Here is a 25,940-nt window from a genome sequence, read left to right on the forward strand (position 1 = left end):
ACAGCTCAATTAATTGTAAACAATTGGGATGTATTCCATAATTATTTTCCCGTAATACTTGCTTATTTCTGCTATTTTAAGTCCTAATTGACTATATGCCCGTTAGCGATTGAGGCATTCATGTTGTTGCGTTGTTGGCATGATTGGCGTCATCGGTTGAAGTGTGTGAGTTTCGTCTTACGTTTTACGTAATAGAATATTATTTCACAGAAGGAATTCCAGTAATCTCCAAACGCACTAAATCATAATGCTGCGGTATCTAGATTTCCTCAATATGTAAAAACTAAGATGGTTATTCGTGAAAACAGCACATTATCGCTTGTGTCATTTCTTCCGTTGTACCTAAACAACCGAAGCAATTGTACATTCCGCCTTGAAACCTAAAACCTATTCAAAAGGGAAATACAAACAGAAATGGCCAGTACTCTTTCGGTATTAGGAAATACACCTTGCTTTGCTAAGTGTTAGGTTTAATTTTTGCCCCCTCTATTAACCAGTGTTTGGAAATAAAACCAAATAAATTATTTCCTAAAATTATTACCTTTTGGCCTCCCTATTACACTTATACCTTTCGATCTGATTTTCAAAAAACAAGCTACTTTCTTTTCATGGTCAAAAGAGTCCATTTTTTATTTGTCGTGTTTGGGCACGGTCTTCCAAATTGAGAGGTGAATGGAAACTACATTTTGCTAGAAGTTAATTATTATTTACCAAATCTTCTAAGGGTTTCTTTTAATTAACAATGTCTTTCACATAACCATTGTGAATCCTCCACATGCATATAATGTCCGGTTTAAGAAATGTTAAAAATGATTATAAACACTTGGGTTTTGTGAATAAGTCACTTACCTAAATGCTTTCGTAATTTAGTCTGGAGATCAATTCACCTTTTTGAAAAAATTATGTATACCTCAGTTGTATTTGATGTCAGTCTCCAAGACTAAATTAAGCCTAACACCTTATAAATCGCCAAATCTTGAGTATTAACAAATAACCAGATGAAATTTGAGACGAAAGTAAGCAGAGTGTTTTTTGGAATTTTTTAATGGTAGGACCTCCTGCTACAATTTCCTCGGACACTGTTCCGATTTTGGGTAATAGATCATGCCGAGATCGCCGTAGATAAGTTGACTCTAACCAGTGATAACAAAGTCAACTATGACTACATGAAGGAGAGAACTGAAGTCCTAGCAGTCCTTTTGGACTCGGCACTCGTGCTTCTTGTAAAAGATGGCGGGCGCTATGGTCTACGACCATTCAAGCCTTCCAAGGAGCCGGGCCAGGAAAACTTAACTGCCTCCACTTCTAACGCTGCTTCTTCGAGTTCTACACAATTCGTAACGGCTCCCAATCTCCTGGGTAATACCATGAAGCTATTGCCTGTCTTTCCAACAGATTCTGTGTTTACCTCTCTGGGTGAACAAATAGGTATGTCACCCAATGCTTCTTGCATCCAAGCAAAGTGTAATAATTACTGTTCTGTGTATGCGGTGGATATTTGGGGATGAAGTTGGATGGGAACTCGTACAAAAATGTAAATAAATGAAAACCCGGTCATAGATTCATGAATGAGTTCTTGCATGTTTTGTAAAATCGACCCCTAGCAATCGCATATTATGTTCTACTTTTAGGTCAGGAATATATGCTTAACATGATCTTTAAGGAGCAAGCAATCCTCCTTCGATTGTCATTTACCTCAGAGGAAACTCGGAAGAAGTATGTTTTTTCGTGCCGCTAATAAACCTGAAACTTTTTCCTGTCTCTTATTTCTACGGAACTACGCAACTGCCTTAGTTGCGCGGTAAAGCAGCCTACATTTATAGTTGCACCATATATTTCAGAAATATTACAAATAATCTAATGAACACTCACCATTTCTTGTAAGAACTCACAAATTTTATGATGATAAAGCTAATGTTGTGGATGAAGTAAGCAAGAAATTGTTATATATACCTTGCATTTAAGGTATCTAATTTTCAATAAAGCGTTCAGGCTAAATTTTTAACCTCTGTTCTTGAAGATGGTTGAATATTCTGAAAAGGCGGGAACAGATTTCAGCTCAGCGACGTTTGGCAGCGCAAAAAGGTCGTGCCAGTCTGCCATCAGCAAGCATGCACTTCGGTGATCACAAAGTTGATACTAAGTGTCTGAAGACCATCCGTGCCTCTGTAGGGACTGTACAGCCAAGTACAAACTTTAGTGACCCAGCGCAAATGGTAGAGTCAGAAGTCCCTCTCAATGCACCATCTCCTGAACTAATCGAGAAACAGGTCACAAGCTTCACTGGTGCGCATTTCCCAATGACTGCTTTTTATTTTTTGCGGGCTCCCTATTATCGTACTGAATTTTAATTTAAAAGCTTGTATCGGTATCCTATTCCAGAAAAGAATCGGTGTAAGTAATCGGATTAGGCAACAATTTGCTTATTTAAATCGGTAGAGTTGATGTATCTTGATAGTTTGTTAAAACGTTTCACAGCTTCTAAGGCGCAATTAGAGTGTCAAAGTCGTTTTTTATTGTTTGAAGAGTTGTGTGTGCTATAGTTGCTCATTCGAGCGCTGTCTCGAGGGTTTTGTCATCCCATCTCCACTGACCAATGCTTCACTGTTACCATTTCACCAAATTGCCGGGAAGCCCACATTAAATCGAAAGACTAAGAATTAAAACGAATGTTTAAGAAATATCGACAGTAAACTTTTTGATAGACTTCTACTGGTCGACAGAAATCTACTTATCAATACACTTTAGCGGTAGCTGTTGTTTTCTGGTTTTTTTATTTGTTATTGTTTCAAGGCTGTACGCATTTTTTCAAACAAATTAATGTGCCTGTTAGAATAACGTTTGGTAATACAAGAATGATGACTTTGTGTCCGATTTTAGAAAAAATAAGTGAAGTGGAGCAGGATATGCAGGCCTTGATTCAATCCATGTCAGACAGTCAATCTGTTGATGCGAACGAAATTCTTGAGGTAAGTTTTACTTGTCCTCCGTCTCCAATGTGCATTGTGCAATTGGTGCTTCCTCTCTCCCCAATTTTCCCATTAAGGCGACACATTTCTGGGGTAACCTAATAGGTCCTTTGTGGCAAAGCCAAAGGGACTGAATGAACTATTAAGTGGCACTACGGAATGCTTCTTTACTGAAAAACTCTTAGACTTGATATTCTAGAGTTATCGCATGGTAGAAATTGCATTGTGATAAAACTTCCTTTGCCTTCAGACTGCATGGTGTTAAAGTATTCTTTCAGATTTGGGACAGCGTAAATTTAACTACAGGTAAACATAATTTAGGCAGGTGTTCACTAGTCACATGAAGCCGACTCTGCAAGAAGTGACTACCACCACTATCATCTCAGCCAAAATGTCATCCGCCTTGGAATTAACTTTTGATTGGAGACTGTAAATGGAATACCAATGTTCCTATTACTGACTCAGCAGACAAAGACTGTTTTTGTCACTCATAATTCCACCTATTAAAGACTAGCATTTTCTCCTCGTCCAAAGGTGTACTCTGCACTTTTCAGACAGTAAATTGGAAGAAGGTTATGCCAGTGGCACGTAGCTGTCATCAATTGTCATCTCCCCCAACTATCAGTTGTACTGGGCCATTTCGGCTCATTCAAGAATGTGAGAGCATACCGAAATTAAATGAGTTTTTTCGTACTTTAGCTCATCGGCAACCAGTAGTTTGCAGTCGAATTTGACACCCCCAGTTTAATAGGTATTCTCATATCAACACCTTTTTCCATAATCACTCAAGACGGCGAAATCCACGTTTACTTCATTTAAAAAGAGGGAGATCTACTTTATTTGTACTCATTGTCAAAAGGTCATTGGTTGAGTCGTTAAAGCGAGATGAATCAGGTGATGCCTACCCTAAGACTTGGTATTGCTTTTTCGGCAAATTGAAATTCCTGAGCCGTGGTTTGCTGCTCCTGTTCGTTATCGAGACTTCAGGTCAAATATTATAGTATATTTTTAATAAAAACGAGACTATCGCCATTCTGCTCTCATTTGTGTTGTTCCGAACCCAGAACCTGTCGATGAATCACCCTTTTTGTAATTATGACCGCGGATGAACTTTATTAAGCTACTTATTCTTCTCATCATCCACTAGAGAATCGAGACAAAAAGTGGTTATTTTCCCCCATTTCTAGAACCTGTCTCTAAAACCTGGTGACACTGTATTCCAGTCCAACAGGGAACTGATAATCTTGGAGCTTCTTTTGGCTAAGAATTGGCTGAAGTTTGTTACTAAGCATCTCCATCACCTCTCAAGAAGCCCAAAGTGGATCAGGGCGAGAAGAGCGAGTGCAACTGCTACAGGGAATGCATCAAATGCAGCGCTAACAACAGTAAGTGAAAGGCGGCATCAGCGGTCAAAGTCTGCAATCATTGATGTCTCAAGTGGTCTAAAGGATCGCAGAAGACGTCCCGGAACTCCTAGTGGATCAATCTACCGAGACTGTTTAGAGCAGGCACCGTCAAAGACGTCTTTGAGTGGAAGTAAGGAAGTCGTGGCATTTGAAGCAAGAAAAACCGATGGACTAGAATGTGAAGAGGGTGACACGAAGGCGGGTGGAAGAATGCAATTAATAGGCATAATTCATGGCCTGCAGAAACTGGTCGAAAGCACGTCACTGATTGCCTCACGTGCCCTCAGTGTAAGTAGTAGTCGTAGCTCTCTCTGTCTCCCCGAACGGAAACCACTTATACCCTTTGAAACCTCCATTCCAACCCGTGCGCGCTTTCAGTGCTTTCAATTTGGCTTTTTAATTTTGGTTTGGTTAGGTTTGAGGTTTTTTCCACTGAGTGGTGGCGCTGACACCTCTGTTTACTCTCACGCACCTTAACCGTTTCGCCAGACTGCCTTATCTTCATGGACCTCAACTAAACGCGATTGCGTTTTTTTACCACATAGTTTGTTTAGAGATTTACCTAGACCAGTTATACAATGTTTATAAGATTTAATGAAGGTCATCAGTTATAACTTTTAAGTGTCTTGTAGCAGAAGGAACTTTTTTTCTAAGTCAGCGGTTCATTTCTGTAAAAACTAGAAGCATGGTGATGAGGGATTCTTTTTACAATGAACTTGAGCATGCCCAATACCTTGAAAATGCTGCTGCGTCTGTTTAACTGCACTAATACCCAATCATTTCTCTTTAATTTGACAGGCTTAGCTGACCACCCAAGGATCCTTTTTTCCTTGTTTGCGTTTCAAGGGGCGATTTTCCTTAGCAATATCGTAATTCAGCTTTTCATTTGGGAGAATGTTTTATTAGGCAACCATCCAGTACAATTTGTATGAGATGATATATTGAAATTGAAGAAAGACGTTGTTTGTCCAGAAGGTGATAGTGATTAGACTGTTATCTTCTTAAAAAGTGGTCGTTATTTCTTGTTCTTGCTGTCTGACGTAGAGCCTAGGAACGCAGGGAAGAGAAGGCGGAGAGGATTCCAAGTCAGATGACGACCAGGCTGAGGCTTTCTTAGATGCCATTTCCTCGCTTTCGTCCTCCTCTTCATCCTCGTCGTCTACAGAAACCGCCGAATCACTGACCACTGACCACGTTCAAGAAAAGGGTTTGGAGGAGGTTCAGCTCAGTGACTATGAGGTGGAGGTGGAGGTGGAGGAAAGGCAATCAGGTGGTGTAGACGAGCAAGAGCTGCTAGAAAGGGTGGAATATGCTGAAAAACCGTTAACGGAATCCGTCTCGAGGTTAGATGAAGACTCTATGATTCCAAGCCCATCTTTTTCAAAAGAAGAAGGGGAGGATAGGGATAATGATGGTTCGTACCTATTATTTTTCCCCATTTAAACTACCTTATGCCTCAAATTAAAAATTACCGTGAAGCTTCATTTATCAACGATTAACTTATCCTGGCTGTTTATTTTTGCATGAAGCAAAACCATTCGTCACCGTAGCAAACTCAAATAGCGATCATTGAATTTTTATTGGGAATTAAATACCCTGTTCAAAACCCGGACTCATTTGTACATAAGCTCCAAACAATTCAATCAAGGTAATCAAGAGGTTGTTACATCTTTAGATTTCACGCTTAAAATTTTAAATGCCTGGCTTTTATCCACCAAAACCGGAAACATTCCATTTGAATGCCGAACTGGTCATGCCATAAGGTATGCTTTCCTCTATCGCTTCTAGGCTCTTACGAAGATGAACTGAGGATGGCTGCGCTACAACTGGTTGATGATGTAATTGATTCAGCCGGTAAGAAAATCGTAACGTTCCATTCCCTGCATACTCATTAAAAATAGACATTTTAGTCACAAAGTTTTGTTATCTGTTACACTGTCCTAAACAGGTTTCCATCTTTATTTTTTAAAAGACTTCAACCAATATAGATGTGTTTCAGACGTAAGATGCATGGCACGACAATTAAGACAAGGTTGAGGAGCTCCAAAGTTTTAGCTTTTATTTTTTAAACAAAGTCAACATAATCCTTTTTCCATAAACGGAGGCGCTCCGGCTGTCACTGACGACTGTAAAGGTTGAGGTATGGAAGACTGGAATAGTTCACGCATTGACGTATAGATGTTCCTATCTTGCTTTTGTTACTATCGCTGCCAGTAACTGCTCCTCCGCATCAACCATTTAAATATTATTCCGTTGAAATAATTCATTGTCTAGACAAGAATGGGTAATATGTAATTATCCTCTTTCATAAAATGAGTCTTCAAATCCAAAAATGGTGATGGGCCTTGCAGATTTCGGTTAAAACTGATATTTTATCTCCTCTTTTGACAAACTATCAGCAAAACTTTTTTAGTAAGAATCAAAGTCCGACCACATTCCACTGCACAAACCTTTCTCATGCTAATGGATTTTTGTATGAAAGGTGATCCATTTAGTTGGAAACGTTTCTCGGACTCGCGTTCTGATCCCGTTCCTTTACTTTTCACAATCATTTTAACATTTCATAATGGTCGTCTTTCCCATTTGGCAGTTTTTTTTAGCAGCTGGGTCTTAAAAAATACCTACCACTCACTGTCTTTGTTCTGATTCAATGCGGATTATTACGGTTACAATGGATGCGAATGAGCTCTTTTATTGGTTCTCCGCGAATCTACTTGCTCAACACCAAATTGATCTGTTAAGGAAGGGATTGTAATTCTTGAGGGGCAAAGTTATCGGACATTTCCTGATTTAAGGCCAAGGCTTGAGACATGACAGTATGGAAGTAACCCTATTTAAACATACGGAAGGACTGGAAGCCCAGAAATATAAGTGGCATGTGCAGATCCTTGAGTCACCCGTGTGGTTATATATGAAGTGGAAGTGAATGGCTACTAAACATGGTGTACTTAAGTGAGGTGGCAGCGGGTTTTTAGTAAAAAAGTGGGTAAAATTGATGACCCAACTGCACTCATATGTACATAAGTTTTCTGCGATCAATTAAAATGTAGGAGCCTACGAGATGGATTTGGCGACGATTGCCAGTGGCCTGGCAGCCTCAGCCATTGTCTCGGCCATCACACATGTGATGGATGATTGCCATCGAGACCCAGGGTTTTCCTGTACAACGGACAGTGGTATCAGCTTTGTGGAGATTCCGGATCAACCCAGCAGCGAGGAGGACGATGAATTAACCGTTACCGGATCAAAGCCACACCTAGCTCTAACCCCTACCGAGACCGGTGGACCTGGCATCCCGTTTAGTGACCTTGACAAACTCGACCCTCCCCAACCTCCATCACCTAATGGTGTCTCTGTAGGGCGCAGTGATTCCCAAAAGTCCACCACCTCCAGTGGCTATCTTGGTTCGGGTGATGAAATTGTCCAACACGACTGGATTTGATGCATCTCTCATCAAGTTACAAATAAAATGAGCTTCAAAATGTAAATACCCTGCGACTGTGCAGAAAGACTGACAAGATTCAATCAATGTCTTCCTTTCTTTTATTCATCCATCAACTCCTCTCCGATGGGAGAGGGAAGCAAATACACACATGCGTAGCAGGGACACTGTTTTGGACAACAAGGGATGCCTAGTTAAAGTCCCCAAGCCCTGTTGAACTCTCGCCTAATGCGAGCTGATCTTTCCCATTTTTTCATCGTATCTTTCATTTAAATAACCAATGAATAAATAAATCCCTTTGACTTGAATGGATTGATTTTACTAGTTTCTCACAGGAATGATTTGTGGTGATGAGAGGCGGCTGTGACCTTGCTTAGTCTGGGAAACGCGATGACGTTATGCCATGCCAAAAGGCTGACACGTGATAGGGGCAGAAAATAGGGAGGAGGAAAGGAGGTGATTTTTGCCTACTTTTCCTTGTAGAGTGGTGTTGTTGGAGCGACGATTAAGTTGGGTTGTTGGGTACACTAATAAATGCTTGGATCTAAGTAATGGTTATAAGCATTGGGCCATAGTAGTAGTGAAGGGTAATGACAAAAGTTGTTGGGGCTGATAAGACAAAAATAAAGATCAGTCTTATGTTAATTATGTTGGACGTAGATGTTTGATGAGGGGGGTCCTAGGGAAGAATGGTGGTGTTGATGGAGATGGGATAAGGGAAGGCCATTGCATAATTATGTAAATAGAATGGTAAGCCAAAAGGCGTTCCACGAAGCAGTCTGTAAACACGGAACTGTGCAGAAGTGTTAAGTTGGGTTTTATGCTAGTTTCCGAATGTGAGATTTCATATTTACTGCCAATTTTGGTGAAATCATACACAGGTAACATACTATTGGTAATAGGATTAGGCATTTTGCCTTTATAAACTCATTGGAAATACATCTTGCTGATTTTACAAATCATTTTGGATTTTGTTGGTTTTTGTAACCTGATATGCCAAGAAAGGAAAAAAAGGCGACACCGGTATGTGGAAAAGGAGGAAGTACTTTATTCTGACATTTTGAAATTGTACCTTTGTAGTTCTAGCGAAACTGCAAGGAATAATGTGTGATTTTCACCAAATTGTTTCTAAACTGGGTGATGTAATACTTGAATTGTTTGTTTAACACTCAAGTTTGATGACGGATAACGTAGGGGGTCAACCATTGCACATCCTCCGGCCGATCTAGCCTCCAGGTAACCTAGCCATTCTGTAGGTCGATAATACATATTATGCTCGAGTACTATATCTTTTTCATAAACGCTTTTTTAAACGCTATGACTGTAGTATTCAAGGTGTATTACTCTTATAGGATTCCCAACTCCGCGCTCAATTAAGCGGGAACATAAATCTCCCCATATTGTACTTCTGCTCCGCTGCATGATCCCCAGCCATTCCAGTAGACTCAGCTCCTCTGTGTGCCAGTATTGTGTTCTCAGCCATACTGCTGTGAATCCTTAAGCCTTCAGAAGAGACTTAAAGGGCTCCACATGAGGGTATTGCTTGTATTTGAAACGTTTGGTTCTGAGATGGTGGTTTAATAGGAAGCTTCAAACATATAATGCATAACTGTCCTAGATTTAAGCAATTTTTGCGAGTCTATTTCGAAAAACTAGGTCGTGCACATTTATCGCAATAACTTGTGTTGAGTAACAAATATTCTTTTTGTAGTTCTCCTAAAAGGGAACTAAAGAGGAGTAAAATTACTTGCGGCTACTCGCCATTAGTGATTGATGATGATGCGACTGTCATCCAATCAGATGGGGGAATCCTCGTGGTTTGCTTCGAGCCTGGTTTCGCCTTCTGGTGTGGAAAATGCTCTGTGACTTAATTGCATTTGATAGTCTAGGTTTTAAGCCAGACACGGTATACAACGTAGAAAAAGGTATATGTTGCAAGCAGCTTTTTACATTTAGCTCCTTCCGGAACGTCATTTGCTTTGTCCGGCGAAATCCTTAACCGTGCAGGTGGTGTGGCATTTAATGTTCTGGATTTTGGCGACCGTCTCTTTCTCTGGCATTCAGAGTATGATAAGCTGCATATCCGTGAACTTTCTTTTGCGAACGACATCTCAAATGGCTCAATTGAATTTCGTTTCTCTAATGCAAAAGTTCTTCACTGCGGGATATATTATGAACGGTCTGGACTCTTCATATTGGTTACCACGACTGATGGCGTTTACCACAAACACTTCGAGTGCTACAAACAAGTAGGATTTATTTAGGAACTAAATACTAGGTCCATAAATACGAGTCGATTTTCACCAGCAAATACACATCCGACTCACAATTTTATCCGGTAAAGGGTCTTGCATCTCAGGAAATAATATGTTCCACTACTGCTCGCTATAAGGAGGACTGTTCTCTCTTTGCCTATGGGCTCAAAGGGGGCTTCGCCATCTTCGTGTCACTATCCCATCATAACCAAGGTTTATCCTAATTGCCATCCATTTTCTTGATTCAGAAATGCAAGTACTACCAATGGTCTCGCGTTTCTCCAATCTTTGGCCAGGAATTATCCCTTCGTTTTTAAAGTGGGTTTTCTATCTATTTGTTTTAATCGCTTTTAGCAAACAAGATTCTGGAAACCTAGAGAGTCCGGTATCTATAGCCTTTCTCAGTGATATGACTGCGAATCCCATACTAATTTGCGTTTGCAAGGATCATTATTTACGCGCCTGGGATTTGGAAGTACTAGAATTTTCTTTTTAATTATTTCTTCCAGCATTGCCAATGCGTTTCCACGATCGATCTTTTGAAATGCTTGAGTACCTTTTCCAGTTGTTTCGATACTTTCACTGTTACGAAACAACGCACTTTGGCGTTTGCACCTGGTGCGAATCATTGTGTCAAAACATCCAAAAATTTTGCGCTCATCTATCTGGAGCTTCTACCAACGAAGAGGTTCCCACTACCACCTATTCAGATGACCTATTGGATATGGGTTAGATTGGATAACTATGAAAACAAAGTCGCTTTTGATGTTGTTCGCGTTGAGCCCATGAAACAAATGGCAAACCCGCAAGCTTCTTTTGCTCCCGCAGTTTGTTCGCTAGTCGATTTCGCCCCGTTTCTGTCCCATGATGTTTCTTGCGCTCCAGACGTTTCAATGGGAGTCAATTCGATTGGAGTTAAACTACCCATTTTAAGTATGTTCATATTCTTATGGAATAGGTAATTGCTTTTTCTTCTGATTGTAGGTGTATGGTCAATAGTAGATGTCCCAAATGAAGAGGGTTCTATTCAATCCACGTTACAGTTAAATAAATACGATTCAGACGGTTCCCAACCCTCTCTTATATCCACCTCATCGTTGATCGGATACGCCAACATGCAATTATGGCAAGAACCATTGCCTCCATCCATTTTCATCCCACAACGTGGTTACAATGATGAGCTCGCTATGCCCAGTGACATTGTCGAGGAAAGCTTTGATCTAACCGCCTTCATGGATTTCATTTTCACTCCCGGTCGTTTCGCTAAAGTGGCGATTCACGATGCCTTCAAGGTTAGCCAGCACCTTATTCATGCCGCATTAGCACTTGGTCTGCTTATACCATTTTTTTAGTCATTGAAGCAGTCGCATCACCTACCACAGGAATGTCCCCCAGACGACGTTGTGACAACTATGAGGGACGAAATCAGTCACGCACTCATTTCAGTCGTGAGTAGAGTCTAACAGGTCTCTCCATTCCCTTCCACTTCACTTTTGATCACCACCTTTCATTGGTATAACCGCTAGTTCCGACCGTCACTCTCTGTTGCCGAATTCCGGACCCTCCTGATGACTTTCCACCAGATTATCGTGGACTACCACCAACGAGCCTCTGAACCTCTTGGTTTATTCTGTGTAAAGTCGAATGGGGATGTCGTCGTTGTGCATCGTTCCGGCCTCTCCGTGGCACGACGTCTTCAATCGACAGAGGAGGGCCTCTTGAACTCACCCTTTCTCGATTACTGTCCCACCGAGTCAGGCAGGTTACACTCCTTTCCTCCTGTCTCCATGGCATCACATCGCGAGCATCTATTTTTAATGTCTTTTGCACCTCATTCTAGATCTCGAGACATCGGCGTTAAATCAGCGAGTCACCAAACTACGCGCTCGAGAACGCCTCGTATCTTGCTGTCGTCGAATTGTCAAGGGTCTTGCCCAAAGCCAAGTTTGGTTGGAACATGAACGCAAGATTTGCGAGAATCTCGAGAACTTTCACCATACCGAAACTGTTCTCAATCAACTTCTGTGAGTACTTCCCTGCGAGGCTTATAAACGCTCGTTTTACTAAACCATATCATTTAATTTGATGCTCCAGTAATCAAGCAGTCAGATTTGTTTCAGTACATTAAGTGGATTAGCTCAGTTAAATCTCAATTGTTGGAAGAAGTTTCATAACCGTCTTATCCGTTTGTATGTTATACAAAAAAAAATTTAATGGGCTTTTTTGTTAAACACTTTATAATTAGTATTTTTTGGATCAATCTTCATCTGCGTTCGCCTTCAGTTTTACTGAAAATGATCGGTAGTAATGTCATTGATTTGTAGGGCAGACTTACCAGCTAATCAGTTATTTGATTGGGAAGAGGACGATGTTATGGAAGGAATGGAGGACGCTTTTAGTTGGTTTCTGGAGTTCCTTTTCACACCGTATCCAATCGAGTTCACTGCCGCAGAGTTGGGGAAAGAGGAGGAAGTCGAGAAGGGTACATCACGAAATAATTGCTGCTCCAGTCATATTTGCTCCATACTAACCCAGTGTTTTGATTAAGATTCAGTAGGTAATGTTTCGACACATAAAAGCCTTTATCAACCCTCGCATCTTCTGAGTTTCGGATCATGTCTGTCTGCGGAATTGCTGCGTCAAGGTGTCCGGCAGACAGCAAACACTAGCTTACGTTTCTGTGTCGCGATGCACCTTCTTTGGCGCCACTGCAACCACCACTCTGCTACCTCACTCGGATCTTCTCGGATAGAGGATCATTTGCAGCAATCCTATCGATGCCTTGCAGTCATCCAGTGGCTCACCATTACCCGCGCTGCGTCTCCGTCAGACCAAAGTTTTTTGTGAGCCACTTGTTACCTCCGAAGCCTGCTTGAGTGTTAGTATAATGATTGGTAAAGAGCTTCTTTTATGAATTCAGGTCTTTGGTGTGGACTCATCTCAAGATACTTGGCATGGAAGATCGATCTATGGACTCCGTCCCTCGTAATGTTTACCAGTCTACCTCCAACAGGATGTGTTTTCAGTTTTCCGGCTTGAGTCTTCTCGAGGAGCTCATTCTCTCCGCTCCCGAGATTTTCTCTGTCTTCTCGGGGGGTATAGACGAACCCTCCTGGAGAACACACGCCTCCATAATCATTATGGCTCTTCAAAAGGATCTTTTTCCTGTACTGAAAAACGGCGAAACTGTTGCTCCTCTTCTCAAACATCTCTTACTTGGCGCTCGGGTAATGCTCTCTTTTATTTTTTAAGATGTTTTGTAGCCCGAGGCAACTTTCGTATTGTCTTTTTTTACCACAGTGTAAGGAGCTACTGACCTTGTGTAAGTGCCTTGCACCAAATGCTTTCGGTAATATCGATCTGAAAGGTCTGCCAAGTGTTTGTCGAGATGGCCAGATAGACGGAAAATCAAAACCTATCCTGAGAAATGGGTTTTGGTGGCCGGGAGATGTAAACGCACTTCATATGTGTGCTTTTCTTGCGTTGTTGTGGTCCGGGTTCGTCACTATTGTCATTGTGTTAGAGCTGTGGATTTTCACCGCTTGAAGTAGCCAACTGGATTCCTGTCCTCTCGTAAACGTTTTCAGGCTCACAGACGAGGCGGTTGAACAATATATCCAAGGTTCATTGTATCTGCGACGCCGTCTGCTCAGTCGTTTGCATCCCTTTTCTACTGAATACTCATCGGATTTGGCCCCTGATGAAAATATTGCAGCGCCGTGCTCTCTCTTGGAAAAGCTTTTTCCTGCTGAATTCGCTCTAAGTACTTTACTCTGTTTTCCTACTACCATTCAAGATAGTCGTGGTCTACTTTCCACTCCGCTCCTTGTGGACGAAGTTCAAATTCGGTACTTGATCAAAGTATGTGCGGTTTGAATAATGCAATTATATGGCTAATTTTTTCGTGCCAATAACTATCCTCTGACGTATTTCATAGGCGATGCCAGTGTTAGAACAGCTTGACAAGTCCCAACACGTCATTCGCTTGTGCGAGTATGCACTAGAACTTATCCAGAAAGCCTCTAGTGACGCTTGTGCTGCGGGTCTCCTGGATTTTGGAGGTAATCCTTGACTTGCATCGCCTGTGTACGGCAGCATAGCGGTCTTTTGCTGTGGACGGATGAAATAGGTGTATCTGGCATTTATCAGCACTTACACGTAAATTTTTCGTTAAAATAGTAAGAAGCAATAGGTTTAAAATATTACCGTAATCACATTCCTCGCTGATTGGATTTGTTGAGAAGTGACGTGGTTTGAGTGCCGCTGAGCTACTGTTTTACCACTCCTGCATTCACAGCAACAGGAGTTAAGACGAGTCACATCGGTCTCTTCCCCACATCTGCTGTTTGTACTGATGATGCGGAATTTCTCAGCCTCGCACAAAATCTCTTTGAACTCGAGGCGGTTCTTCGTACCCGCATTTTCCGCCACGAACTCGCCACTGGGAATGTTGCAAGGGCCCATGCGTTGGTTATAAGTAATCCCGATAAAGCGAGGCAAGTTATTGTAATTAGTCTTTTATGCTTCATTTTCTATTATCATCTTGTTCCTCGGTGCTATTACACCTATAAGTGTGCTTGTTTTAGAAAAAGGCGTAAAGTGCGGTACTTCGGAATCATTAATCGAATCATGACTCACTTTTAGACAACGCGATTGTCTCCACCTGTTAATCACTACGCTCTGTGATCGGGGCCAAACCACTGAACTCGTGAACTTTGAATATGGATCCCTAGAAAGTGAGGTAGCTCCTCCCATATGTTGTGCATTTTCACTGTTTGTGATACTTATTGATGTTGAACTTAAGTGCTCTTCAACGGTTGTACTAGGGATGTACAGTGCTTTTTCCCCGCTTATTTGCCAATTGAACTAAAAAGGCATTACCGAAATTGGCAATTTGCTCGGCCTTTCGGTTGTTTGGAGATGGTTTGTAGTTGCGAAAGTACAAACAAGGCTTTGGACAAGGCTGATACGGACTTGTAGAAATCGCCGATGGGCAAATAGTAGAACAACTTTGGACAGCTAAACTACTCCCCACTACAAGGCCTTTTCCTTGCACTATTTGCTTAAAAGGGGTTCTCCAACGCCATAATTGATATAACTAGAGGGAAAAAGGCAACACCTGCATTTTCCATCGTTACCCAGTTTTGAAGACGATCAAGCGGTTACCATGGTGTCTTCAAACGTGCTTTTGATGTCAACTTAACCTTCATATCGATAATATTTAGGCCGATAGATGTACTTTACTTTTAGTTGGTCTCCACCCTCAAGTCGAGAGCTCGGGCTGCTGATGTGTTACCGAAGTCGGTACCACGACGGCAGACGTTAAAGGAAAGCGCAGCGGGGCAGGAGGAGAATATTTTTTATGCCGTTCTCTATGCCTACTATGTGCGCCACTCGAAATTCCATTCTGCTGTGGAAGTGTGTTTTGAGCAGGCTGTTCGGCTTGCGGAGGAGTCTGCACTGCTTCCTTCGACTCCGTTTCGACTCGCTAAATCCGATGGCCCCTGGGGCGCTGGGTCGTGGGTTTTGGCGGTGCTGCAACAACAAGCCCTCTGTCTCTCAACTTGCATCAATACCCTTGAATTGCTGCCGGTTCAGGATCAGTGGATCATCAGACGTGATTCAAAAGCCGCCTTTCTTGATGATATGAGGGTCTCTGTCAGCCACTGAATGCGTTCGCTTTCGTGATAAATTCTCAATTAACCTGATTTTTGTTTAGTCCTCTGCCCTTACGTCGGACGTTTCTTGGGCCTTCGACGTGGAAGAGGAAGAGGACGCTAGCGAGAACCGTCCAGGCGAAAGGAGGAATGAGGAAATGCTCATGGTTGAGAGCATTTCGAATTCAAACAATGTCATACGTCATCAAGCTGGGGATCATCGTATTCTTCAACTCACGGATCTGGAGCATCAGTACTTAGTGGTGCGGGCCCGTCTTCAACTAGCTCAGGTCTCTTGGGAACAGGGTATGCTGCGGGTGGGGAACACTTCAATCCACGATCTCTACTCTTCTCTCATCGCTACTGCACTATACGAGGTTGTCTCCACTCCACCTCCCATCAATCTTATGAACAGTTTTTGGCAATACCGTGTATTCTCCTTATAGGAGGCCCTCCAGATGCTTGTTGCGTTCAATCTCAATCCCTCACCTTTGGTCACTGCTATTGCATCTCGTTGTGTAGCACTGGCAGAGCACAAACAGACCACCAAAGACGGATTTGCTCCCTGTCTGCCCGCGCTCACGAATACCACTGCGCCATTGAATGTTGAGCGAGTTCTCGTGACCAAATCCTTGGCCACTTTATCCGACTACCTTGGTGTTGCAGGTGACGTGATGATGGAGGAGAATCGCAAGAGGTTCGTACCTAAAACGATTCAGGGTATTCATGCACGCTTCAACACCGCCTCACAGGCGTTTGCTCTTCTAGCGATCTCCTCGATCTCTACTGGTCCTTGCTGAAGGTCCTACTGACCAGCCTGGACTCTCGTGGTGTTTTAGTGGTCGGTGACAAGCCTCGAGCTAAGTGGGACCTCGGTCTGCTAGCCTGTCGCACGATACTTACAGGATCATTATCCCAACTTTCATCCATTCAGCTGCCCTGCTGGCTCATGCAGTTTCTCTCTAGCGGTCCTTCTGGCCCTATTTTTCCTCTATTGCGCCTTCTTTTCGACCATAACCAGCTGCGAGAAGCCTCTCGTCTTGCGAATGCCCTTCTTTTGACCGCTATCGGTCCTGAAACCGGCCAATGTCCGGCTCTGTTGAAAGAGGTACTTTTTACGTACATGCCTGCTCTCTCGCAGGACGATGAATAACCCTTGTGCCCTTTTGTTGATCAGGTTGATCTGCAGCAGCTTCAGCTGAATTTGTGCTCTGCTCCGGAGCGTGTTGCTTCCTCTTCAATATATCTTCCTCACAGCCTTCTTGTTCGCCTCTTGGAGGCCCTTGCCTCCGTTTCTCACAAGTCTCAAGCATACTATTCAGTAAGTGTCACACACTTGATCCGATCGATTCTAGTACCATGATACCGATGACACTGAGCTAGTTTGGTTTGTAAGTTTTGGCAGATTTGAAATCTCGTGTTATTGTTATTGGTCGCCTAGCTTCCCATCCGAAGCACATAATGATGTTAAATTGTGCAAAATTAGGCTACTTTCCTTAAATGTTTATCAAGTATTTATGAATTAACGGGCCAATAATGAAGCAATGCACTTTGGGTGGGTCTTTACTAATTGGTCTTCTTAAATGCACGGGACTGCTCCACCTTCACTGCCTGTGACAATACTCCTTGACTGCCTCATTTTTTTCTGATTGCAAATCGAATCATTGTTGTTCTTCGGATTTTCGTCAATCCTTTTACCCCTCTCCACTTCAGATGCATGCGAAATTGCAGTCACTGATGAAGGAGTATTACTCCACGTTAGTCTTGGTGGATGGAAAACGTCGACCACTCCAATTGCATTAACCATGCTGTACACTCAATTAAATAAACAGTCTTTGTACAAGTTTGGGTCATTCGTTAGCGTGAGTGCCTCCCTTTCAGATGCGTATCTAGCACCCGCTTTATTCGAAGACTGAAATTGCATAACCAGCGCAAATGCTAACCTTATGCCTTTAAGGTTGTGCCTTCCATGAAATTTGTGTCGTTTTTGGCATGTTACCTGATTTGATGCGGAATAACACCCATTTTGAGGGTTCGTGTGTCTAAATAGTGGTAAAATAAGAGCGTTATTCTTCGGCGAAGTACACGAATGCAAGTGTATGTGGATTGTGCGCAAAACATCGAGGGGATGTCTGTAGGGTAGGAGTAGTCTCATTGTCACATCATGGGGTTATATCGGCGTTTGCACACCAATTGTCTGCATTCAAAGGTAAAAACTTGTTAAATGCACCTGTGGGGCGCTTTACTTGTGCATCGGTGTTGGCGAGACAGCATTCCGGCTACGCGTTCCACTTTTGAATCTTTCGTTTAATTTTATGTGACGTTTGTCTTTAGGATGTCTCATTCATGTCAAATATTACAATAGTGAATTGGGAGTTTGGGTCAGTAAGGCATATTTCAAGAGGAGATTTAGGTGGGACCAGTATGATCAGCCGCCGAAATTGGATTTTTGCAAAAGTCTTGAGCGTTGAGGCAGCGTCTCCTCAAGAAGGAAAAATAATAAGTAGGATATCTGGTGGGCCGAGTGGATGCAATTCAAGATCGTGCGACTCGCTACGCCAGACATCAGCGGAATGCGCAACTTTATAGTGGAATTGACAATCACTTCAAATTGTGGGCATATATTTAGCGGAATGAGGTTTCTTTAAATCAATATGCAGTGGTAAAGGTTGTACTTTTAGCACCAAAAGTGAGATTTGCTAGAAAGTAGTAGAAGATACATACTATTATTAATACACTCTTCTGATTGGATTCGATGCCAACACCTCTATAGTTATTTGCACGAGCGTTTGAAAAATTTCAAAAATCCTTTAAATACCCTGCAAATGTCCGGACAATGCTTTCGCCAAATGAGTGAGTGAGATCCCCCAAATTTGAAGAATGGGAATATTCGTCGGGCAAAGTGTTAAGGTTAATCGGATCGTACTGGTTTATTGTGGCATTGCGTCCTTCTTTGACAACTGGTAGTCTTTCGTCACTTTCTAACTTGACTCCACGCCATAGCATAGGGTAGTTGTCAAGATTTTTTAGTTTCTTTATTTTAGAAGATCAGCAGATTGCTCAAAATTGCTTCACATGATAGGATGAATTTTGACCACAGAAATGCATGCCGACATTTTGAAAGGAAGCATAGAATGGAAAGAGAATGGTGGAAAGGGCTCGTGGAACGACATTACGTACACGAGAGTTGGGATCAGGGAAAGGGAAATTGGATAACAAAACGCGTAACGAAATGATGGCATGGATGTGAATGTTATGACTATAGATAGTTTTAATTACTCTTTTTTAAGTACTTGGTTTTCTGCAGTAATTCAGTTTGTCATATCGGTATTTCGTGTATAATTTTACATATTTTTGTAAATCATCCATGTGTCCTTTATTCGTCCGTTACATTAATTAATAAACGCCCTCTTGACCTTTTATTTGCTTTTTATGTAATTACTGTAGCTTGACAACTTTATATCACCTGATTTTTTTGCGCTGTGTTTGAACAGTATGGATTATATTAGCATGGAGGATTGAATAACAGAAAGCAAGATTGTTGTATGACTTACACACTTCACATGATTGGATGAAGAAATGCACGAAAGAATGATGGCATATAGGAGCTTGTTGTAAAAAGGCAAAGATGGTTGGTTGTTATTGACTGCACTAACAGTGGAGTAGAAGAAAACAAGTGATTATTTATCCGAGCTAGCAATGGACATTAAATCATGCCTGCAACCCATTATTACACAAGTAATTCCAAGTCAGAAGTATCCCCATTCACAGAAGTGCTTTCGCAGAAGCAAATTACTTTAAGTCAGACCCATGGCTCGCAGATGTGCTGCGTTCCTGATGTCTCTGTCTCTCGTATGTTCCGCATAATGAACCAATTTGTCCGCAGTAGATGACCTGTTTAAGAGATCAAAATAAGTGGGGAATGAAGCGGATTCCACACTAGAAATGACTAATCTTTTACGAACCCCAACATATCTACGGGAAAATAGGGCATGTACTATCCCAGAATGTCAAAATTGAATCCACATCGTCCATCAGTGCGCTCAAATATTAAATTGTACTAAAATGTCATAAGTAAAAATGCGAGAACTAACAAAATTCGTTGACAGCAAAATGGATCAAATTCATCACCATACTTATAGCGGTCATGTCACAATGCACCCTTTAAACCATATTTTCAAGTTCATGATTATGGGGAGAGAGCATCAAAAGAAAGATTTTAACTTTAAGCAAAATATGGGATAGATTGATAAAATGCCCACAGTTGAGTAACAGGTAAACGAAAAACAGGCCAAAGAGGATTAGACAGTCAAATCACGTGATACAGTCTCTGGGAGGTGATAAACCAGGACTTTAGAACAGATGTCTTTACTGACTTACACGGAACAAAGACCGCCGAAGACTGAGTCGGTGTGTGCAATTTCAGGTACGCGTATTTGCAGTAACCGACACGCTACAGCCTTCTATTAGAGTCCACTTGTAATTGTTTTGTTTCGCGCCCTCACTTACTGGATCGAAGTCTCGGTACACGCGGTGACGCCTGGAGAATAGGGAGCGGAGACTACCTGATTTCGTGTCCACGTGTGTCTCATCGACTTAGGTTACGCCTAATCATGGTAACCGACTGACCTCTGCTATCAATCGACTAGCAATCGAACATTAGTGTCTATCTGCACAATTAATCGTTAAAGTACTTCATCAAGGCAACCTGACAAAAAAGCACCAAGTGAGGAAAATATATATTCTCCGTTGCGCCAGGCTAATTGCATTGTGCTGATAATTTTTTACCATATATTTGACTGTGCAAACTCGAGGCGTCGTATCAATTTTCAACCACACTCTTCTTCTGAATACTGAGACTCTCCTCCACAATCAATTTCGTCGAAAGTGATCCTCGTATACACTGAAATTATGCTACCTGTGCTTATGCAGTCGCCTCCCGTTGGACAGCTTCTCATCTTCATGATTCTAGATACTTGCTATGTAATTCGGCGACACTCACCCGATCTAGACTTCTAAAAATGAGTCAGCGTTTGAATATTCACTGCCTCATTTCATCGCTTTAAGACCCTTCCATGCCAATTAAAATAAGATCAGTACCTTGGATCACTACTAATAAACAATTTCCCGATTTTCATTAAGACAGCTGACAGATTTTTGCTCTTACAATGTTCTCACCTACAATCACAATTCTCCGACAGACTTCACTGAGACAGATGTTGCTACACAAGTCCTGCGATATTATAAGCGCAGACATCGACCGCTCTGCCTTCGCCACTTTTTGACCGCAATCCTGTGGTTGACTTGTTACCAAAGCCCTCGAGTCAAATTCCTTTTATGTCACTCTAAAGCCCTCACACTTGCAGCGATGTACATCGTCGGTGCATCCATTGAGCCGGTCATGCATCCATCTTCTGGGCCAATTTGGGACGCCTTCCACCAAAACTGTCCTCTCAGAATCGTCAAGTAAAACAAATTTGAGTCGATGTGCAGCACATAACCATGACCGTAGGATTGATAAATGAACCACCAAAGTTAACAAATGCAATCATACAGTTCAAATTGGCGCATGAGACTATGACATTTTTTCACTGACAATTCCTGCAATGCACCATGCTGAAAAATTTTTAGACACTTTTAAATAGCAATTCTAACAAGAAAGGATTTCTAGTACAGTCGCCTTCAAAACAGAAAGCTGCATAAGTCCTCCTTTAAAAGCAGAACGTTATTAATAACGTCAGAAAGTTCAGAACTTCGATTGAAGTGGAGAAAATAGCACCGTATGTCGCTGGTTGGCAACATTCGTGACTAAACGCTCACCACCGTCAGGTGTCCATATAGGCTTAATACTCTCCCAGGGGTCCATGGAACACCGACCTTTCCAATTCGATGCAGATGGGTTTATCATTTGAGAAGTCTTCACATGTTCCGGGACGGGTACGGTGAGGGATGAATCCAACTCAATTGCTGTAAAGGGACCATAACATTCACGTGGCAGTCCCTTGGTAGACTGATCAATGTTGTTCTGCTGAGAACAACATAAGGGCAGTAGTCCATAGTTCGGCTTAATATGTGTCATCTGAGTAGGGGAAGGGTTGGCCGGTGAGGTTGGCGAGAAACATCTACAAACTCATGCAAGCACATCGATGTTGTTAAGCATCAAACAAAGGCAACAAAACCAATAAAAAAACCTCTTAATAACACGATTTTAAGGAGCATTCATGTACTCCTGGTTTTGTGAAGGGCGCAAATCGGGTGATCCGATTCTATAAGAAAGAAGTCCAGAACACATAGTTAAACTAACTGTAAGAACACAACCAGGCCTAAATAGGCAATGCTATAAGCAAGAGCTATGATGTAGAGTAAACTGATAACTGCAAAGCACCTAGTTCAAATACCCGCAAATCCATTGGAATAACAATCAGTAACGAAGCGAGATGGGAAATAATCGCAAGACTAACTCACTTCGACAGGCCCATGTTAATGATCGAGATTCATTGACAATCGCTCCCAAGAATAAGCAATTATCTCAGAAGAAAATTAACAGCAGGTGACTTCGTTACTGTGGGAGTCTATCGTCTATCGAAACCCACACTACTAACACAACCAAAACGTTTGATGTGTTAAAGCTTATTAGTTTACAAAGCGAATTCAACGGCCGTAAAACGGTATTTATCCAAAAGAAAGAAAAACAAAACTCAAGTAGGGTTAAATGAAACTTTCCAAAGTGGTGTTGTGAAGAAGGCTGACAAAGAGAATGGATTTAAGAACAGCAGTCGAGTACATGTATGCAAAACTTAAGTATAATCGCAACAGGATATTCCTCAACTATTGTGAAAAAACCGTCTCTTAGTCACTACCTCGGGGCCACACAACGAGCGAAGAAAGCAAGCACCCCGCGTTTTGAAGTGCTTCTCACCGCACTGTAAACATAAACAACACAATTCCACTGACATCAATAATTCTGCCCAAAATTGGTCATCCGAAATAAAATTTAAGGCAAATCTGAAGCGAAAAATATTTTGATTTCGGTAAGCACGCAATTAACACGGAAGGATAAAAATTATAGGCACCAACCTGTCAGATTAGGATTAGGTAAGCAACCATTTAACGGGGTCAACTGTCATCAACACAAACGTATTCCAGACAAATATTGGGACTATGCGCAAAACTCTTTTTAAACAGAGTATGTTAAAGAGCGGTGTTACCTCAAAAATTGAACGTCCCTTTCACCGCTGGATGTAGGGAGCCTCTCGTGAGACAGCACCGTGTCGGGGTCGGTAATTCCCACATTTCTCAGCTGGCATTTAGTGGGTTAGATCAAAATTATAGTATTCACAGAAATGGCACTGGTTTTTTTGCTAGGTCTGCTCTATGTGTCAGGGCATCTGCATTATTAAATGCAATCCCTTTCCCTTACTATATTGTGAAGTCGTTCTGCTGCAGTTCCTCACACCGATGCACCACCAAACGATCCATCTCTTTCCTTGTTTTTAACTAGGTCAGCACCTGATGATCTGTTCTCACTGTCACCTTAGATATCAGTCTATATCTCAAGCGCTTAACTATTGTGAAAACAGAGAATAGTTCGCTTTGTTCCACATTACTCTGCTTCGTTTATTTGTTAAGTTTAGCACTCGTATAAGCAATAAATTGCTCGAAGCCTTCGCCACTCTTTTACGAGTGTACATGGCCATCACTAACTCCAGTGTCCTGAACAGATGACAGAGGTAATGCTGGAACTAGTGCAAACCATACCACTGGCTTCAATTTCTGAGCGTTTCATTGTACTTCTTCCCCCACATGAATTCCCTTTTCGCTTGATTTTCTGTAAGATTATGCAATGTGCTAACAATCATAGGAGAACCCTTAACAAAACCCCCGTAGTAGCCTGTCAAGCCCAGAACACTATGATATTCTGTGAGCTAGGCTAGTGTAATACGATAGTGGTTTATCCCTCGGTCCTGGTGAGGCGCCACTTTTGTACTTTGAATTAGCCCCTTGCACCTCGCTGGGTGGTCTGGCCTTTTGGGCCATGCCAATAGCCCAGACGCCTTCTCCGTGCTGAGCATATATATTCTGCCCAAGTACTGTGTCTTCTTTCGTCTTCAGGAAGTTTCGGGACGCTACACTAGTGTTGGCTAGGTCTTCACTTCTTGTATGTGGTCCTCAGTATTCTCCATTCCAGAAGATCGGCTGAGCACTGTAGAGCATTTTAGTCCCAAACCTGCATCCTCCAGGCGGTCTATAATGGGGATTTGAGGTTGAGATTATGAACCCCAATATCTCAACCAAAGACAAGTATGCCATTCAGGTATATTGCACAATGGTTTGGGAATGGTCTAGTCTGCGCGTTTTGCAGAAGGCTTTGTAAAATGGGCGCTGCATTGGATATTCCAAAAATGGCATCTGCATTTCATGAATTTCGATTCTTATCATAAAATCTGTCTCCTCCTCCCTACTGATCCCATCTCTGCTTGGTAATAGCCCGATTTAATCTAACTTGGAGAGACTTCAAATTGTGTGGGGAGTCTAAAGAGTCGTTTAGGTGGGGCGGTGGAAAGGCGTCCTTCTTTATTAATGAGTTCAGCTGTCTGCATTCGATGCACAGCTGGAGACTTTTGGTCTTTTTCTTTACTAGAGTAATCGGTGAAACCCATGTCAGTTTTGATGCATTTTTGGCCTTGTCACTCGGCATCTCGTCGAAAAGATCATTTACCTCTTCTACAAGAAGAAATGACATGCATCTAGGTGGATCCTGGATAGCTCAAACATTCTCTGTGCATAACCTAGGTATTAAAATCGTGTTATTTTCACCCTAGCACATTTTCATGAGGATATATTCATGGGTTTCACCCGGAACTTCCGAAATTCTTTTCTGCTATCAGTGACATGAGCAGAATGTGAATAAAGGTGGTCTAGATTGTTGCTGCAAATTCCAACAGGACGATGTAAGTATTCTCAACGATCGGTGAGCAAAAGTTGACTGAGATTAAGGCGTCATGGTGGGTAGAGAAAGTACCTTCCGTAAAATCTAAACTAGCTTCTGTGCTACGCAGAAAACCAACCTCAAAAATGCAAACAAAGCCAAATCCAGACATAAAGGAAACTTTGCCGCCTGAATAGCAGTTTTATTCCAAAGCATTGTTCGCGATAACTAGGGCCTTCAAAATATACTCTCAGTTTTACTTATTTTTCCAAGCACTACCATTATGATTCGGCATCAGAAATAGACTTGGGTTGCGCGCTTCGAGGCAATTTGATGCTTAATGTCACTAGGATTGAAGGGGCTCTGAATTAGATAATTTGGAGGCATGTGTGCCGTAAACATCGTTGACGCTCATGACAATCGCACTTAAATCAAACTCAGCCATAAAAGGTGGTTGTTGAGGCCTTCATTCAGTATGAGAAAGTAGACGTGCAACAGTGATCACTAACGACAATGTTAAATAATTTCTACAGAAGTGGTCTCAAAGTGGTTTCGGCTGTACTGATTGTGAGGCAAAGTGAATTGTCCTATTCGATAGGACCGATGCATGTTAATAAGTCAATTCACGCCCAGTTTTTGGTAAATAATATTGGTGTTAAGTCGAGGTGCTATGTGTTGCGTGGCCATCATCGGCTTAAATAGTTACCTCTAGATAGCCATAGTTTGTGTATTCAAGCAGTAGGCAGCGTTCTCCATTAGCATGCTTTTAAGTGTGCAATTTAAATATGTGTCTGAATTTATGCAAGAGAATCGTTAGAGGTGTTTCTCCTAAGTTGTTGCCCTCTTCAACTCACCTACAGACATTTCCCAACTCAAAACAGTCCGGTAAGGGCATGCTCATTGACTCATACCCATCGAGGCGCTCATTTCACATTAAATAGTACTCTTAGGGAATAAGATGGGAGTCCAAAATTTTCAGTACCTCTTCAGTCTCTAGCAAGCTGGCCAATCTTGCTGATTTCGGAGCAGCAGTGGAGAAATCAACACGCACCTCCACGAGTCGAGAACGGTGCGTAACTCGCCGGGTGGCTGCACTAATTGATCTTGCGACTTCTCAGGATTGCTGCATTCAAGGCGCTTCCACATGAGAGGAATAAGTGAAACCGAGAGATAGGCAAGGTGATCGACGTAGAAAGCAATAATTATGGAGAGAAGGAAGGTCGAGTCAGTGTAGTTCTGATATTTTATGGCCGTGCTTTGGGCAAATTTTGAAACTCTTTGT

At 42.0% G+C, this 25,940-nt stretch overlaps 3 protein-coding genes across 3 annotated transcripts in view; 2 read left to right on the plus strand and 1 right to left on the minus strand. All coding sequences in view use genetic code 11, as the record gives it.

Moving 5' to 3' along the window:
• EGR_02095 (Rho guanine nucleotide exchange factor) overlaps positions 1–7,817 on the plus strand; it is a gene marked incomplete at both ends in the record, with an annotated part of 51,241 nt that extends 43,424 nt beyond the window's left edge. The window contains 8 exons of the mRNA XM_024491344.1: positions 1,053–1,428; positions 1,632–1,716; positions 2,021–2,286; positions 2,881–2,969; positions 4,157–4,663; positions 5,420–5,789; positions 6,164–6,229; positions 7,426–7,817. Coding sequence (XP_024354197.1) covers positions 1,053–1,428; positions 1,632–1,716; positions 2,021–2,286; positions 2,881–2,969; positions 4,157–4,663; positions 5,420–5,789; positions 6,164–6,229; positions 7,426–7,817 — 2,151 coding nt within the window. The remainder of the gene's footprint in view (positions 1–1,052; positions 1,429–1,631; positions 1,717–2,020; positions 2,287–2,880; positions 2,970–4,156; positions 4,664–5,419; positions 5,790–6,163; positions 6,230–7,425) is intronic.
• A 2,772-nt stretch (positions 7,818–10,589) lies between these two features.
• EGR_02096 (Nuclear pore complex protein Nup160) lies at positions 10,590–17,532 on the plus strand (the record flags this gene model as incomplete). The annotated part of the gene is made up of 19 exons (XM_024491345.1): positions 10,590–10,800; positions 11,057–11,364; positions 11,425–11,520; positions 11,599–11,815; positions 11,913–12,096; positions 12,397–12,554; positions 12,717–12,915; positions 12,993–13,299; positions 13,373–13,569; positions 13,660–13,933; positions 14,010–14,133; positions 14,370–14,538; positions 14,717–14,813; positions 15,323–15,730; positions 15,792–16,106; positions 16,176–16,426; positions 16,498–16,837; positions 16,907–17,050; positions 17,443–17,532. 19 exons carry the CDS (start codon positions 10,590–10,592, stop codon positions 17,530–17,532), a joined length of 4,089 nt encoding a protein of 1,362 aa, XP_024354198.1.
• Positions 17,533–21,475: 3,943 nt separating this feature from the next.
• On the minus strand, positions 21,476–24,874 carry EGR_02097 (pol polyprotein; the record flags this gene model as incomplete). The annotated part of the gene is made up of 4 exons (XM_024491346.1): positions 21,476–21,851; positions 22,590–22,652; positions 24,192–24,476; positions 24,798–24,874. 4 exons carry the CDS (start codon positions 24,872–24,874, stop codon positions 21,476–21,478), a joined length of 801 nt encoding a protein of 266 aa, XP_024354199.1.
• Positions 24,875–25,940: the final 1,066 nt, after the last annotated feature.

Source organism: Echinococcus granulosus (assembly GCF_000524195.1).
Source record: "Echinococcus granulosus chromosome Unknown EG_S00009, whole genome shotgun sequence".
Lineage (NCBI taxonomy): Eukaryota > Metazoa > Platyhelminthes > Cestoda > Cyclophyllidea > Taeniidae > Echinococcus > Echinococcus granulosus.